Raw genomic sequence first — 14,239 nt, forward strand, 5'->3', positions numbered from 1 at the left:
CAATACCAATATATTGAATCAAATCTTTCTTGAACACCTGGATTCAAAATTCATTCTTGCTCTTAGCCTGACCTTCAGAATTTTTGCACACTTAGCCCTTGGGAGTGATTTTGCTAAATGATCTATCTTGGGCATTAAATTGTGCTTTCTCCTCTATAAAACATCTTCCTGACCATAAAATGATAAAGGGCAGGCTTTTTAGCGATGGATTTCAAGTCTCACGAGCATTAAACCTTTTTATCAGGTCCTGAGATCTTATGTTTGTGGCATGACCACTCAAGATTCCAAGGGCGGCATTTAATGTGTATGTGTTTTAAAGGAAAGAACCCCTCAAACTCACTTGTCTGATTAATAGGGACATCTGACACAACTTTCGTTAAGAGAGCTGTGTATCTGAATGACGCTTGGACAGTTGAGGGGGAATTGAATCAGATTTCTTACACTTAAAAAAACTAGACCAATTAAACATTACAGGTATGGTTCCATGATCTATCTGAATTCAATACATTCTGCTAAATGTAACAATAGCATTACTTTGCCATTATAGCCCTCACAGAAAATGAAAGGGACAGTCAGTCACCACTAAAGAATTCTTTGTTATCAACTTCAAGGCCACTAGTAATTGGAAAATCAAACAGTAAGTAATCTAATTTCAAATACTATTTTTTTTCTGTAATTAATAAAATGAATAGTATAATGTGGTGGTGAAGCTGAAGATGGGAATGGGGAGACCATGTTCAGGAACTAGCCTTTAGCCAAACTGGTTGTTATGGGGGAAGATGAGAGGGAATATTGCATACTTAAGCTCATGAACGTAAGGTAGGATCTAAATCTAACAAATTAATACCATTTTGTGCCATAAGATATGGAAGGAGTCATTGCAGGAATGGCTGTAATGAATTTAGATTCCAAAAGCAATTTCACTGACTTATTTCGGAGACAATACACTTGACATTTCTGGAAAATGCAAGCAAAGAAAAGCAAAAAATATTTGTACAGTGTCATTCAATGTTACTTTTTTATGTTCACTTCCTCATCATGTATATATATCTATTACCTAGGTGATGGCATAGATTATCAGAAGCAGTTGAAACAGATGCTGAAGGATTTAGCCAAAGATACCAAGGCTGAAAAAGAACTACCTAAAATGAGCCAGGTACAAGATGAATTGTAATATGCATTATTTTTGATTCTGAGGAGCCAAACTAAGATTTGTTAACTCAGCCTATAGATTTCTACTAGTAATATGAAACAGAAGACGTCAGACAGTAGTATTGTCAGTAGTATTGTCAGTAGTATCCTGAGTCCCGCAGGAGAAGGGCAGTATAGAAATATAATAAAATAAATAAATATTAATCTAAGCTAAAAGAAGCGCTGCATCACTACACTTCCCAGCTTTATTCCCCCAGAATGTTGTAGTATTTTCCCTTTGCTACATCCATTTGCGACAATCTGGGTGGTTTTTCTTTCAACACTTTTATCTTCAACATTTGTACTTCAGATAACAACCTAGCTAAAATGCTTACTTATAACCAAAGGAAAATATTAAGATATTCCTTTAAATGCAATCTCCATAGCTCCTCCTTAGAATAAGACAAAGGATGAACACTAAGGTAGTCAAGTTGAAATCTTTTCTTAGGCAGATGGGAAAACTAACATTGGAAGATTGTACTTCCATTAAATTAAAGAAGCTTTAATATGCTATAGATTTTGGAAAATAAGCCACTAAAATTGCATTATGTTGACCTCATCTCCCTTTGTAGCAAGAATTTATCCAGTTTTGTAAGACCTTGTACAGCATGTTCCATGAAGATCCAGAAGAAAACGAGTTGTATCAAGCTATTGCTACCGTGACTACATTGTTACTTCAAATTGGAGAAGTTGGGCAAAGAAGCAGCAGCTCAGGCTCTGATGATTTCAGCGAGGATTTCCAGACGGAGGCATCTACTTCAGAGCAGGATCAAGTTTTTACAGACACTCTGAAGATCTCAAAGAATGTGCCCTCACCTGCAGCAGGAGACTGGATTGTTTCTTTTGAACAAATCTTGGCTTCCCTATTAACTGAACAATCCCTGGTCAATTTCTTCGAGAAATCCTTAGAATTAAAACCAAAACTAGAGACTGCAAAGCTGACCCAGTGTAACTCCAAATCAGGTGGCGGAAGCCAGCCATCACGAGGTGAAACTGAGCAGCTAAATGTACAGTAGCAAGCAATGGTCATGTACTACCAAAATGCATACTGTAATTTTAGGGTTTTTGGACCAACACAAATATTTAATACTCTTAGGGAACTTTAAAGCCAAAACACAACTTAAAATGTGGTTTCGTGGTAAGGAGACCCATCTGTTTTCTTTTTGAATGTAATTTAAAACTCCATCTTCACTTTGAAAAAGATGCTGAGCTATTTAAGCAATTCTACCAAAAAGTGAAAATAAAACAACTCCCAGTTGACAACTTTGGCCAACTACAGGTTTTATGAATTGTTGCCTTTTTTGCACTAATGCTTGTTTCAATGCTGGTAATTGAAACTATTAATATATTTGAATCAAAGTTTGTATGTTATGCTTTCAATGTTCCGTGTACATGAACTATGACTTTCTTTTTTCTGTGTGTGCCCTTTTCAATAAAAGATTTTTGTATCTGTTGCTTTTCAGATTACTCCATTTCAAGTATGTCATGTGAATAGGTTAGACAATTTAGAAGGGAGTATGACTGGAAAGGTTTCAAATTATGATGTATGATGTATGTATGATGTATGTATGATGTACTGCATAACTCACAACGACCGGTAAGATCCCACAGAGTTGGTCTCCTCCAGGACATTGCTAAACAATGCCGGTTGGTGGGCCCGCAGGGGAGGGCCTCCTCTGTGGCTGCCCCAGCTCTCTGGAACCAGTTACCTCCTGAGGTCCAGACCATCCCTACCCTATTGGCCTTCCGAAAAGCGGTGAAGACCTGGCTTTTCCGGCAGGCCTGGGGCCGTTGATCTCACTCTTGCGATCCGGCAAGATCCGGCCATGAATGGTGTGAATGAGTTTTAATGTTTTCAATTTTTAAATGTTTTTTATAATGATTTTAAATGTATTGTGAGCCGCCCTGAGTCTTCGGAGAGGGGCAGCATACAAATTGAATGAATGAATGAATAAATAAATGGTGGTTATCTTACTCATGTTTTCTTCCAAAAAGGTCTTTAGATACCCATCTAGCACAGGAATGGCAGGTGTACTTCAAAGGAAAGCTGGGAAAAAAGCCTGCTTTGGTGAAGGGCCAGTCATTTTCAAGTAGTAAAATAGATGACTTAAGGAATTCAGGTTTTTTTTTTTAAAAAAAAAAACTAAAATGCTTGCTTGGTACTACCACTCTATGGGCTGCAAATCTGATGCACTACCTGATCAGGTGAATATTAAATAAACAAAAGGAAGCAATAAATCCTCAGACAATTGGAACATGTATAGAAACTTACACTCTCTTTTTCTATACCCGAGGGAAAAATTCCTGCCAACATCATCTTCATTGAGAAATCCTTGCAGTCTTAATTGTTGATCTGAAGGGGGACATATTTATTTTCATCCAATCTTGACATGTCCTATAATCGTCTAATATATTTATTTCATTCCAGTGCTTGCAAGGGAAGTTGCTTTGCAAAAAAACAGGAAGGGTGAAAAAGATCTGACTTTGTTTCACTATCTGACAAGAGGAGCCAGCAACCCATTAGAAAATTTGGCTTCTGATATATCAGATATTCCAAGAAAGAAGACAAGGTTGCCCTCTGTTTTTCTTCATATCATTAGAATTATCAAGAAATATTGTGACCTACCAGGCAATTGGAAGACTTGTTTCACCTTTGGGCAATTGTGGAATTCAATTGCTGATCAGTAACGCAGAGTAATCTGATTGCAAAAAAGATACATCTACCTGTTTAATACCAATTTAGTATTTTTATTGTAATAAAAGCTTAGTTTTCATCTACATTAACAGTCTGTAGACCTGCAAACAAAGGAAAAAAAGACAATGAAACCATAAGTTACTGAGAGAGCTGAATATACAGGTAGTTCTCAATTTACAAGTTCATTTAGTGACTGTTCAAAGTTATAATGACACTGAAAAAGTGACTTATGACCATTTCCCACACTTATGACCTTTGTAGCAGCCCCATGATGTGATCAAAATTCAGTTGCTTGTCAACCGATTCATACTTATGACCGCTGTGTTGTCACAAGGTCACGTGATCACCTTTTGCAACCCTTTGATGAGCAAAATCAAAGGGGGAGCCAAGATTCACTTAACTATGGTAGTAACTTATCAACTGCAGTGATTCACTTAACAACAGTGGCAAGAAATGTCATAAAATGGGGCAAAACTCAATTAACAAATGTCTCACTTAACAAATGTTGGGTTCAACTGTCGTAAGTTGAAGACTACCTGTACTAACAGAATATAACATATGCAATTATATATGTAACTTGTTTTTCTTAAGAAAATGGTGCAATTACTTCTGTTCTAAACAGCGATACAACTACATTTAAAGAAATATGGATCTCCGTTCTAATATAGAATACAATTTACCTTTGAAGGTGGTGACTGGCACATAAGTAACCAGTGTATACAATTTATTGGGTGAATCTTCATCTTCATTACGCTTTCGAGATAAGCGTACTCGGATACGATAAGGAACATTCCTGTAAAATATTTGCAATGTTTAGAAGCATGTTTTTGTTCTTTTATGCTACTACTTTGCTCTCTAAAAGGTAGGCAAGTTATGTATAATAGCATTTTTTTACTTTTATTTTTTTAACTATAAAACCCCAATGTAAAAGTTTTTCTTTATTTCTAAATAAAGCTGCTGTGCTTATTTAAAGTAATATTAATTACAGACAGTCCTGGCTTAATTACAATTTAGATTGGCAACTCCATCACTAAACACTGTTGCTAAACAGAAAATCAGCTAGTAATGATAGGGTTACACCACTTTCTATTTAGTCATTATGTGAGAAATCACATGACTGTAATTTTACTTCTGCTCTCTCCATTAACTGTTAGTAGGAAGCCTGATGTGAAGCGTACCAACGGCATTGACATGACCACAGACCAATCAATCAATCAGAATAGAGCTGGAAGAGACCTTGGAGGTCTTCCTAGTCCAACTTCCTGCTCAAGTAGGAAACCCTATACCCGTGATGGTGAACCTATGGCACGGGTGCCAGAGGTGACATGCAGAGCCCTCTCTGCTGGCACATGCACCATTACCCCAAGTCAGATCTCTGTGGCGTTTCTTTTGTGAGCTTGACAAAACAGAAGCTCACAAAAGAAAAAGAACTCACCTCTTGCCACGCTGCTGGTGTTGGGATGCCCCGCCTCCCTCTGGCCAACTGGTCTTCGGGTCTCTGCCGCACATGCGCGCATGGCCATGCATGCATGCGTGTCTCTGCTGCGCATGTGCGCATGGCCATGCATGTTTGCGCATGCATCTGCACACATTCACGCGGATGCGCATCTGTGCATGTGTGCGTCTGCAGTTGGGCGACGTCTAAAAGGTTCGCCATCACTATCCTATACCGTTTCAGACAAGTGGCTATCCAATCGCTGCTTAGAAACCTCCAGTGATGAAGTACCTACAACTTCTGAAGGCAAGCTGTTGCACTGGTTAATTATTCTGTTAGGAAGTTTCTCCTTAATTCAGATTGCTTCTCTCCTTGACTTGTTTCCATCCATTGTTTCTTGTCTTGCCTTCTGCTGCTTTGGAAAATAAGTTGACCCCCCCCCCCCCACCTTTTCTGGCAGTCCCTCAAATACTGCAATACCACTATCATGTCACACTTAAGTCTTTCTTTTCTCTAGACTGGCCATACCCAATTCCTGCAGCCGTTCATGTTTTTATCTCCAGGCCTTTAATCAACTTAGTTGCTCTTCTTTACATTGTTTCCAAAGTCTCAACTTTTTTTTTTTTTTTTAAGGTGGTGACCAAAACGGGATGCAGTATTCCAGGTGTGGTCTTACCAAGGATTTATAAAGCAGTACTAATACTTCACATGATTTTGATTTTATGCCCCTGTTTATACAACCAAGGATTGTATTAGCGCTTTCGGCTGCAACCGCACACTACTGGATCATGCTTAAGTGATCATCCACTAGGACTCTAAGGTCCCTCTCACAGTTACTGTTTTTGAGTCAGGTTTCGCCTAAGCTGTGCTTACACCTTTGGTTTTTCCTGCCTAAGTGTAAAATCTTGCTTTTTTCCACATTTAAGTTTCATGTTGTTGGATAGGGCTCATTGTTCAAGTCTATCAAGATCTTTTTGGATCCTGAGCTTGTCTTCTGGGGTGTTGGCTATTCCTGCCAGCTTAGTGTCATCTGCAAATTTGATGAGTTCCCCTTCCTCATCTAAGTCATTCATGAAGGTATTGAAGAATATTGGGCCTAAAATGGAACCCTGTGGTTCCTTCCCTCCATATAGATGTAGAACTATTCGTTGAGTACAGTTTGTCAGCCAGTTACAAATCCATCTGATGGTGATGCTGTGATGCAACTAATGCAAGGATTGATCACAAAGCTGGAGTTTGTTTTTTAGATTACTGTAATTTCCAGCAGTCATTAAAAAGACAGTAAGCAAGGACTACCTGTAATCTGTATTCTTCAAGAAAATGAACTCAATCACTTGGATGTATAACTGCATCTGATTATTAGAACTGTAAAGTACAGGTAGTTCTCGAGTTAAGACCCACCATTGAGCCCAAAATTTGTGTTGCTAAATGAAACATTTATTAAGTGACTTTGCCCCATTTTACAACTTTTCTTGCCACAGTTAAGTGAATCATTGTGTTTGTTAAATTAGTAACATGGTTAATTGAATCTGGATTCCCCACTGACTTTGCTTGTCAGAAAGTCACAAAGCTGATTACATGACTCCAGGACACTGCAAATGTCATAAATGTGAGTCAGTTGTCAAGCATCTGAATTTTGATCATGTGACCATGGGGAGGCTGCAATGGTTTTAAGTGTGAAAAACAGTCATGTCACTTTTTTCAGTGCCGCTTTAACTTTAAACAGTCATTAAATGAAATGTTGTAACTCGAGGACTAGCTGTACATTAAGAAGCACCAGTCATTCTCAGTCCACCCTACTCCACAGGTTTGTGGAAAAAAATGAAAGATAAAAGTATTATGTAAGGGAGAGCCTCGCATTTGTGTGAAAGGGATGACACAAACCAACAAAATTCATTTTTTCCCTTCAATCACGTGCAATATTCAGAGACTCTCTGGATAAAGCCATTTTCTTGGAAAGGTTTTTTCAGAAGTGTTTGGCCATGGCTTTCTTCCTTACCAGTTCTAAAAAAGTTTCACCAGCCAGTTTAGTAGTTGAATGTATTAAAATACTACATTAGCCTCTCATCATACTCAAGTCTTACTTGTGCAAACACTGAGCATTCCTTTGCACTGAGCAGAGAACAGGAGAGCACCTCGATCAAAGAAACAATCTGATGATACCTTATTCCTTTCGTCCAGACAGCCTTGTTCAGACGGGTATCAATGCGTACATCAGGAGTACCCATTTCCTTCATGGCAAATTTTCGAATTTCCTTAAGAGCACGAGGAGCCCGTTTCTTGAAGCCTCTAAGAGTACAAAAATAAATAAAGACATTAGCTTTAAATAATATAAAAGGTACGCACATTCAAAGAAATGTTTTGTACATACCTTTTCACACAGCTATATGTGCGAATGCACACATTCAGTATTTTCACTGTGAATGAACACAACTGCCTTCACACACACAAAGCAGAAGCAGACTTTGAAGCAATTATACAGCCTGAGACACAGCTGCTTTAAAGCTGTGAAGCGTTCTTCATTCATTCTAACACATCCAGTGAGTTTTTGAAAATGTTTGTGCAGCCTGAATATAATGGGATATAAATCTATAAACCTCTATTTTAAAAAAAACTATTATGTTCACTACTACATACCTTTGGTATGTTCAAATCTTTATTACAGTCAAAGACCAGTAAATTAAAAATGAGTATCTAATTAAAAGTTCTAGAATAAAATAGTAAGAAATAACAAATAAAATCTATGCTGAAATCATAATTTGGCAGCCTATCTATCAGTTGCATGTAAACAAGAGCACAGACTAAGCTATAATATTAGTTATATTGTGAAGGCCTGTAGTTATCAGGTACTAAAACACAACAGGATGATAATATCAAAAAATTTAGAGCATTAATTGTATACAATGGTTATAATAGATTGTTCATCAGGTTCTGGCAAATCTTTAATGCAGGTGCGCAGAATCTAGTCACCTGCATTGTGATGATGATACTTTTGGTACGTTTTAGAAACAATTTGCAGAAGCAAAATTCAGGAACTTTAGTGTTCTAAACAGGTATTTTAGGGCAAAAAAAAGGAAATTCTAGGAAGCTCTAGTGGGCTTTCAAACTACAACCTTAGCAGCACTTTGAAGTGATGTCATATTCTGATAAAAAAATATTACAGCTAGCTGGCCAATATTTTAATTTCAGGCTTTTCTATAAACTGGAGAGATTATGGCAACACTAAATACCACCTTTCAGGGCTTTTACTGAGCCAGGCCATAATACCCCAGAAATTTCACTGGCCCTGTGGGACTAAGTGCTTCTAATATCTGTGCCATTCTTATTTCTTTTCAAATAAATTCAATAAGTACATTTTATGAACCAACCTTAGCAATCACTGATCTATTTCTGAATTTAAAAAATTAAAACTATTTTAAAAGGGAATTAACAAAATTTTGACAATTAAAACAGTCTGATCAAAATTCCAATAGAGGAAAAACCACTCACATGCCATGGATCCTTTTGTGAATATTTATTGTATATTCTCGAGTAACCACCTCATTGATGGCTGAGCGGCCTTTCTTCTTTTCACCACCTTTCTTTGCAGGGGCCATCTGTTCATAATATGCAACAAAAATAGAATATTGTATACACAGAATTTTAAAGAACAGCATAACATCAAAAGTTTCACACAATGCACATATATATACAGATTAAAAACAGTTCTTTCACTTCCATTGCTAAAAGTGAATCTAATTATTTAATAATGAATTATGTTCACTATTCAACTAGCTCCAAAGGACAAATGGCTTGGGATAGCAAAATATGTAATAGGATTATTCTTGTTTTTGGAATCATTTGTCATCTACAAAATCTGATCCCAAATTTTGGGACAGCTCAAAAGCAGTTTCGGGCAACATTCCTTTTGAACAAGTGTAAAGGCAATGCTAGTTTTTTCCAATATACTTCATTTATACTAATTACACAATTATTTGATTAGAATATGAAGTATCTAACTACTACATTCGTGTACTTCCAGTTTGAAAGGATTAGCTGGTGAGATCACTATTGCCCAGGGGACGGCCGGCCAAGTGGTACCATACTTATTTATCTACTTGTTTTATGTTTGTTTTTATTAAATTTATATACCGCCCTACTCCCGAAGGACTCAGGGCGGTGAACAGGCACATAATAAAATACATAAATACAAAAGTTAGAAACAATTTAAAACCAAATTAAATAATTTAGCCCAAGACAATTAAAAAACCCCATAATTTAAAACAAATTAAAATTTCAGTTTAAAAAATTAAAAAAACTTGCATTTAAAACTTGCATTTGCACACTTTCAAAATGCTAGGTGGGCAGGAGCTTGGAAAAATTGATGGGAGCTCATCCAATAACAATTTGAAAGACAGATATGGGACTAAAAAATAGTGGCAAAATAAGTTTAGAGAGTTTAACAATATGCATCGCTGAGTCTCTGTCATAACACCACATTCAGTCCCTTCAAATCTTGAGTTACTGAGTATTATTCTATCAATAACGGTGTTGCAACTAAGATACAACTAAGAATTGGTATATCCTATGGACCGCAAATAATGCATAAGAAATCCTACCTCAACAAAACTTTAGAATAGCAAACAAAGCATTCAATGGTGCAGCTACAGTATGTAGAGTTGGGGGGGGAAGCATAAAAACCTTAGAATTTACTTATGTTTGCTACATAGCACATCCTGGGATCTTTACACAGCAGCTAAAGGAGAGCACAAACGGCTGATGCTTTGGAGAAACACTGCATCAAGGAAGTGATTATCGCTACAAGGGAGTCTAGGGACAAGAATACACTAATTCACGATTCATATTTGGGCAATGACTTTTCTTATTTTATAAAAGTTTTTTTATTTTGAATACATTAAAACAAGACACAAACACACAACATTTATATACATATCACTTTTTCCTACAGCTATTTCTAAATGATCCTTTCTTGCTATTTACATCTATTTACACATATTTTAATTTTGTCTTATTCAACAATTATTTTCCATCGTTCTTTATTTCGTCTACATTGTACTTGATCTTCAACATTTCCCCCCCCCTCCTTTATTCCTCTTTCTCATTTTTCTTATTCTCCAAACATTCAACTTTTTTGAATGGTTTTATTCATTAGTACTAAAGATGAGAATCATATTTTTGCCCATGCCAAAAGCATTAGATGGACATAAAAGATGATGTCGCTGACATCTCGGGATTATGGACACTTTCTATGTATCTTCCTGGAGACTTCTTTAGAATAATACATATATATTATATAGATCAATATCTGCCTCCCAGCCTGTTTTATATTAGCCATTACTGTTGCTTCTAATCATCTCTATTTACACGCATTCAAGCGAAACGGCCCTGCGTGCAGGCCGGACACTGCGAGAGAAAAAAAAACATTTCGGGCACTTAATGGGAAATTTTCAACGTCAGCGCGAAAATATGCAGCCCTCCGTGAGCGACATAATTCCAACAGCCGGGATGGCTCAGAGCCCCGGCCCTAAAAAGGCCCACCGCCACGGATGGAGTCGGATAATAACCAAAACCCACATTACGGGTACTCACCCTGCTTACGACAAGCTCGGAAAGGAAGAGCCACAGGAATTATGGGAGGAAATCAAGGAAACCGGAAGTATCATAGAGCTCGAGGAAGAGCGACGGAAAGAAAAGTTAGCTTCCGGGTTAGAAGGCGGATGTTGAGGGGTGGGTTGTTTGTTGGGACGGGAAACGTGCAGTTTTATCCATTTTTTTGTTTTTGTTTTCCACGGTTTAAGTGGAAATTATAAAAGTTCATAAGAGGCAGTGAAAAGAAAAAAGGATACATTAGTCCTGGAGATACGGCAGCAATTGGGTTTTTTGCTAAGGCAAGAGAATCGATTGGCTTTTAAATATTCTTAAAACAGAATAAAAAGTGTAGAGCAGGGGTCTCCAACCTTGGCAACTTTAAGCCTGGAGGACTTCAACTCCCAGAATTCCCCAGCTAGTTTTGCTCCAGCTTTGCTGGCTGGGGAATTCTGGGAGTTGAAGTCCTCCAGGCTTAAAGTTGCCAAGGTTGGAGACCTCTGGTGTAGAGTGTATCTTCCCATTGAAAAATTCTTGATTGAGGTTGGGTGAGAAGAAAGAGCTAAGAGAGGCCAAGCCAATTGTATATCATGTTGCTACCGATAACCTCCCACCGGCCAATACGCTCTCAGAGAGGGCCTCCTTAGGGTGCCATCGGTCAAGCAATGTCGGCTGGCGGCCCCCAGGGGGAGGGCCTTCTCTGTGGGAGCACCTGCCCTCTGGAACTAGCTACCTCCCGGAATACGGCTGATTCCAGATCTCCGCACTTTCCGTAAGGCCCTGAAGACGTTTTTATTTCAGCAAGCCGGCCTGGCCTGAATAGGTTTTAAGGGTTTTTAATTGTATTGCTAGGGGTTTTAAATTGGGGTGGCCGTTTAATTTAATTTATTCTTAATTATTTTAATTTTTATATTGCATGTTATTTTAATTCTCGGCTGTTCACCGCCCTGAGTCCCTTCGGGGAGAAGGGCGGGATATAAATTTAATTAATAATAATAATAATAATAATAATAATAAATACCGCATTTTTATTCTCTACTCTCCATGCTGCTCCTCCATCTTCAACTGTTTGTTCCTATTTCCCATTTTGGGAATAAAAAAAATGGCTTAGTGTGGGATTTTGCAATCTCTTGCGATTGGAAAGAAAAAGCCTGCCTGAGAAGAAATCAATTTTTAAATAAGAGATAAACCAATCTGGGAATTCCCAGATATTCGGGACTTTTAACTGCCATAGACCTGCCAGCATGACTAATAATGAAGTGCTGAGAAAAATGTAATACTGTATTCATTATGCAGACCACTATGTGGTCTTTCGCTTGGTACTATTTGACGTCCACATCAAATGATAACTTGTTAAGCAGGAATATAGTCTCATTTCATTTTTTCTTGGGCATCCAGAGGAAGAACACCTACAAATAATAATTTGAATACAATGGATGTGCAACTTATTGATTTAAAATCCTTTCTATTTGGAATCCTTTGTAGTTGCCAGTATTTCAGAATAATAGCAGCATGATTATTTCAGCATTCCTGACATAGCGTAGTGTATATATATAAAAAAACCTTTTATACCCAATACATATTCTGTCTGTCAAATAAGACTAATTATTTGTGTTTATTGTGTGTTTACAGTAGAGATGGAAAAACTTTACATTCCAACAGAGTAAGATTTCAAGAATCATATTCCAATGTTGACAGAGGAAAGTAAAGCAGATAGAATCCATGAAATAAATAAGCATTGTAAATAAGGAGCAGTAGCCATTACAAATAACTCCCCTGTATGCATTTTTAGAAGTAAACAGATTAGTACTTCCATATGCCTTTTCCTTGCATAGCACCTTGAAATAGGCAAGGCTATTCTGTAAGTGTCCAGAGCTGCTGTAATACTCAGATGGGTGGCATATAAATTTAATAAATAAAGTTTATCAGTTTCTTCTTTGCAAACCTATTCAGAAGCTATTTTTTTTCACAAGTTTTAATGTGGCTTGTTTCCAAATAAGCATGTATAAGCCTGCTTCCGCTCCCCCCCCCCAAGTGCAGTTTAAGGAGCAGAGATGTGATGTTTGCCATCCTGTAGCTACACATAACTGCCTGCACAGTTACACTCTGCACCAGCTGAATCTTCCTGATGCTCTTTAGGGGCAGCCCCATATAGAATGTGTTACAGCAGGGTTCTCAACCCCCTTTAAATGCCCCCACCCCCCTCTGCAGACCACAGATTTGAGAACCACTGTGTTACAGTAATCTACTCTGATTTGTTACATAGGAAGAAGATAAATCCAGTTGATAAAAGTGGGTGTCAAGTGAACATGAAGAGAATAGTTCAGGCAGGGAAAAAACAGTTTCAAAATAATTTTATTGATTACAGATTTAAGATTTAAGATTCTTTTTTTTCAAATAATTTTATTAAGAATTATACATAAAGAGAATAAAAGTCAATACAAACTACAAAAAATACAAACAGAAAAATATAAAAAGAAAGGGGGCCGTGTAATTAAAAAAAAGGAGAACGGGAAAGAGAAAGATAAAAGAAATAACTTCCTCTTCATTCCAGCAGGTAAAAATAATTTTAATAACTTACCACTATCTCTAAATAAAACAATCTTTCTTCTCCCCATGTCTCATCTCGTAGATAAGGAAAATAAGATCCAAATGGTACATAAATCGATCTTTGTCAGCAAAAGTCCAAGAAGGGCAACCAAATATAACTATTTTCTTTTTTTAACCATGGTTGAATAAGTCTACGTATGCATCTTTTCTCATTTTTAAAATTATTCTTTAACTCTTTTTTTTTTAAAAAAAAGTCTCAGAGGTAGTGTGCTGCTCATCTGTGTTTCAAAGCAAAAATGCTTCAAAACGTACAGATTTCTTTTATATCAATAAGTAAAATTATTCTTCGTCACTTAAAAAAAATATCCTTCCAAATCTTAGCAGAGCTCTTTTGTCTATTCAGACTAAAAAAATATCCAGATGAGATTCATGGTTTAATACCTGTTCATCTACTTTAAAGAATGAGTCATCTATCTGATCCATTTGTATTACATTTAAATCCTCTTCAAATTAATTTCATAGACATCCATTGCAGCTCACAGTTGCTTTACAACTTCATTAGAATAAGCTCTGTCAATTTTTTAATCATTTCATCCATTCTATCAAAAAAATGTCCTAATGATTTCTGTTCTTTATCTTCTGGTTCTAGTGTCCAGCCTTCAAGGTCTCCTTATCATTAAAAAAAAATTAAAGCAGTTTCCATTGAGAAAATATCTTCTAAATAATTCAGAATTATAATTCTAAATCCCTTTAGCCCCTTAATCTGTTGCCAACTTTCAAAA

The 14,239-nt window shown here is 37.0% G+C and overlaps 2 protein-coding genes across 3 annotated transcripts in view; one reads left to right on the forward strand and one right to left on the reverse strand.

Moving 5' to 3' along the window:
- The window catches only part of TBC1D8 (TBC1 domain family member 8), a 39,214-nt gene extending 36,569 nt beyond the window's left edge, over window positions 1–2,645 (forward strand). For both annotated transcript variants that reach the window (XM_070943337.1, XM_070943338.1), the window contains exons 18-20: window positions 548–637; window positions 1,062–1,156; window positions 1,764–2,645. In XM_070943337.1, the coding sequence (XP_070799438.1) occupies window positions 548–637; window positions 1,062–1,156; window positions 1,764–2,207 (629 nt within the window). In that variant the 3' untranslated portion in view covers window positions 2,208–2,645. The remainder of the gene's footprint in view (window positions 1–547; window positions 638–1,061; window positions 1,157–1,763) is intronic.
- Window positions 2,646–3,918: 1,273 nt separating this feature from the next.
- Window positions 3,919–10,995, reverse strand: RPL31 (ribosomal protein L31). Its single transcript, XM_070942962.1, has 5 exons — window positions 10,911–10,995; window positions 8,811–8,917; window positions 7,485–7,610; window positions 4,567–4,679; window positions 3,919–3,987 (listed from the first exon to the last, which is right to left on the reverse strand). Exons 2-5 carry the CDS (start codon window positions 8,915–8,917, stop codon window positions 3,956–3,958), a joined length of 378 nt encoding a protein of 125 aa, XP_070799063.1. The 5' UTR covers window positions 10,911–10,995; the 3' UTR covers window positions 3,919–3,955.
- Window positions 10,996–14,239: the final 3,244 nt, after the last annotated feature.

Source organism: Pituophis catenifer, unplaced genomic scaffold (genome assembly GCF_029215685.1).
Source record: "Pituophis catenifer annectens isolate HBS135680 unplaced genomic scaffold, rPitCat1.0.hap2 SCAF_4, whole genome shotgun sequence".
NCBI lineage: Eukaryota > Metazoa > Chordata > Lepidosauria > Squamata > Colubridae > Pituophis > Pituophis catenifer.